General features: G+C 38.7%; 1 protein-coding gene across 4 annotated transcripts in view; it reads right to left on the minus strand.

Moving 5' to 3' along the window:
- Positions 1-2272: 2272 nt before the first annotated feature.
- itpa (inosine triphosphatase (nucleoside triphosphate pyrophosphatase)) overlaps positions 2273-3787 on the minus strand; it is an 8425-nt gene continuing 6910 nt past the window's right edge. For all 4 annotated transcript variants that reach the window (XM_024265623.2, XM_024265624.2, XM_024265625.2 and 1 more), the window contains 4 exons: positions 3042-3073; positions 2841-2953; positions 2690-2766; positions 2273-2500 (listed from right to left, as the gene is read on the minus strand). In XM_024265623.2, coding sequence (XP_024121391.1) covers positions 2371-2500; positions 2690-2766; positions 2841-2953; positions 3042-3073 — 352 coding nt within the window. In that variant the 3' untranslated portion in view covers positions 2273-2370. The remainder of the gene's footprint in view (positions 2501-2689; positions 2767-2840; positions 2954-3041; positions 3074-3787) is intronic.

Below are 3787 nucleotides of genomic sequence, written 5' to 3' on the forward strand. Positions count from 1 at the left end.
AAAGTGCAAAACAATAAACAATTATAAATAACTGTCAAGTAACAAAATCTCTGCTGTCTTTATTTATATCACACCACAGCTTTAACATGGTCTTTATAAAATTTTAACAACAATACACGCAATGTGCATCTCTGTTTCGTGTGTGTTTGTGCGCACGCGCTCGCAGGTGTCTGTGTGTGGGTAAATTAATAAACTACAATTATTAACCCATATTTCTGCTAAGAGGAGCAGCTCTCTGCATCTCTTTTTTCTCTCCCAAAATCCCGCAGCCCCGCCCACTCGCTCGGGAGTCTGCTCACTGCGTTGATCTGTGTGCGCTCGTGTCTGTCTGTGTTGTGTGTGTTTTATAAATATTACCCCGTTTCTGCTAAGATGAGCTGCTCTCTGTCTCTCTGTTGTCGTTTTATTAACTCCCGAAACTCCTCACTCCGCACCGGAGTCTATCCACGTTGATCTGCGTGTGTACGTGTCTGTCTGTTTTGTGTGTCACTGTGCTCGCGCGTGCGCCTTTGCGTCCTGTGTAAATGGGGCGTTACACAAGCAACTTTCGGGTGCGAAGCGCCCAGCTCCAGCAAGATCATCAAACTTTGAAGTAACGCGCCGCGATTTACACGAAGTAACTATAACGGCGTTACAGCGAGAATGAAAATAATTAGTTAGATTACTATATTTCTTGATTTATAACGCCGTTAGTAACGCCGTTATACTTAAACGGCGTTAGTCCCAACACTGGTACTCACCCTCAGGAATCCATTACCACGAGTGGTCGCTGCTGTCTGGCTCTGCCCGGATCCCCAGTTGGGTTTTCCCTCCACGGTCACACCACAAGCCTCTGCCTCTGTTCCGCGGTCCTGCTGCCAAGACGGCCATCCGTCTCTCTGAGGAACCAGCCTGTGAAGCCTCCCTATTAAATCCTTTACCTGCCACGCTCGCCTCTCGCTGTGTTTCTTCCGGGTTCCAGCGTCTGGGTCGCTAACGTGTTCTGTAGCTATGACAGTTTAAGTGCTAATTTTTCAAAATACAGTAAAAGTACACAAGTCTTTGTGAGGTATTAGACGGTGATGTCTAGAACACGGGTGTAGTATCCAAAGGCAGGAATTATTGATCAAAGTATTTTTATTTACATTCAAAGATGGCTATTTTGACTTCTCGTCAAAAATGTAAAGTTTAAGTAATATTTTATTTTAAAACTGCACAGTAAAAGTACACAAGTCTTTGTGAGGTAATGGAGGGTAACCTATAGAACAAGCATATAGTGTTCAAGGGCTGGAATTATGGACCAAAATGTTTTTATTTAAATTCAAAAATGGCTGTTTTAACATAGTTCTTGTCAAAAATGCAAAGTTTAGGCAATAGTTTTTCAAAACTATACAGTAAACGTACACAAGTCTTTGTGAGGTGATAGAGGGTGACCTGTAGAACAAGGATATAGTGTCCAAGGCCTGGAATTATAGATCAAAGTAGTTTTATTTATATTCAAATATGGCTATTTTGAAATTTTTCACATCAAAAATGCTGTTTAAGTGTCATTTAAAAAAAACTATACAGTAAAAGTACACAAATCTTTTTGATGTGATAGTGGGTGACCTATAGAACAAGCACAGTAGTTAGTAGATAGTGTCCAATGCCTGGAATTTTCCAGTAAGATTTTTTTATTCAACTTTAAGATTGAAAACTTTAGATATTTCTTTATTAGAATTGACAAATAAATAACTGATAAAAAGTACAAATATGAATTAATAGTATACGTAGTTTTGTTAGGGGATTTAATTTTCTTTTACATTTCATTTAGAGCACATCAGACGTTCTAATGTGCCAACAGAAAAGTCTCCCATCGATTTTCATGCTCTGCCGAAAAGTGTCTTAATACGTGCGCACATTTTTTGGTAGCACAGCGGGCTTGACCGCGGCTGAGTGAACAGCGGCTCACTTGAACGCAGTTTTCCGTCGGACGGTTCAGGCCTCCGCGTCATGTGTTAATTTCTCATAATGCACACTTCGTCGGGTATTATCCCTTACATATAAGTCATTACTTTTTGTTGTAGCATGACTTTTTTAAAGTTATAAAACGGCCTTTATGTTTATTCAAGGAAGCTCAGTGCTAAAGCCAGCTGACCAGTGATTAGGGATGTCATCAAGTAGGAGTGACGTCTGAATTCGGAGACACTATTTTTCCATAACTCTCCGTTTGGAAGGCTAAATGTAGGGGTAGGGAGAAGGAAGAATTTGGATTGGGCCTTCAACTTGCTTCTGCAGAAAAAAAACTCCAAAGATATCTGGATTTTTTTATTTTCTGCGTATGTGATGAATGACATTGGCAATAGGATAAAATCTGCAAGATTATCTGCATTTTGCACCAGGTTTAACAGTTTAGTCTTCCTGCTTCTTCTTGTTTTCTGGTGAAGAGTTGTATGTCTGTGAAAAGTGCTCAGACATGGCAGCAAGTGCGCGGTATCTGTGAGAGATGGAGTTCTTCATGGCTTTGGGCATCTCAGCATATCTGCAAAAAATAATGATGGAAAATGGTGGACGTTCCAGCTGACAGGAGGCTGAAAAGTGTATATATATATATATATATATATATATATATATATATATATATATATATATATATATATATTTTTTTTACACAAGTCGTACGTTCTTCTCTGATTTCCTCTAGTAAAGCTCTCTGGCTCTGACCACTTACGTTTTGTCATATCCATCTGGCTGGAAACAAGGATCCCAACCAAAGTCTGGAGGCCCCCTTGGCTCCACAATTTTACCCTGAAAGACCAATTCAGAACAGCAGTTTCAAACAGCTTGTGTACACTGGTGGATGACGAGAGATGGATTCTTACCTCAGTTTTCCCTCTGAAAAGATGCACAGGTTCATCTTTGCCAGCACAGAAGGCAAAGGTGCAGAGAGCCCACGCCGATTTATCGTCAAACCCGGCTAGGAGTTTGTACAAACCTAACAAATGTAGCATTAGGAATTCTTTAGAAGTTGCTTTACTTTTCATTGCTTAAAATAGAAAGACATAAACTTCTTTAATAATTACCCTCTGGCTGCAGTTTATCCAAAAACCATTTGCTGTATAAACAAAACAAAAACAGTTGTTTTCAATAATTATCTTTTTGCTATATTAACCATATTTCTTTGTAGCAAGTAGGAATGTCCCGATCCGATCACGTGATTGGAAATCGGGCCCGAAAAGGCGGTTGATGACCCGATTGAAATCGGACATTTTCCACCGATCAGGATTGGATATTTCATTTATTCTTATTATGATCAGAGCTTTATATTTCAATCTTATTATTCCGGATAAATACTAGAGGTCTGCATATTATGAACAGATTACAAAATGTTGTTGCTGTAAAATGCAGCAGCATAAACAGGAAGCTAACATAAACAACTCAGTTAAGCTAGCGATCTGATCGGATTCAGACTTTCAGGATCAATAACTCTTTTAAAAACACTTTAAACTGACAGCAAGTGTCTCTGTTGGTTTGTCTTAACACAAACAACAACCTCTAAAGGTATTTCAACAGAAAAAGACAGAGTTTTGTTTCTTTTTAATGTGAAGCTCTTCGTGCTGCAGACAGAGGGCTAAACTGCTACATGCTAGCTCCGTGATTTAACTCGTCAGGACCCGAGCTGTCCTTTGATTTTATTTAGCTGACAGAGAAATAACAGTTAAGAAAATTAACTACTGTGGTAAAAAAAACAGAAAATGTGATGTCTTAAGAACTTAAAAAAGAAAGACATAATTTAAAAAAAAAAACAAAAAAAAAATAAAAAAACAAA

This window comes from Oryzias melastigma, unplaced genomic scaffold (genome assembly GCF_002922805.2).
Source record: "Oryzias melastigma strain HK-1 unplaced genomic scaffold, ASM292280v2 sc00373, whole genome shotgun sequence".
Taxonomy (NCBI): Eukaryota; Metazoa; Chordata; class Actinopteri; order Beloniformes; family Adrianichthyidae; genus Oryzias; species Oryzias melastigma.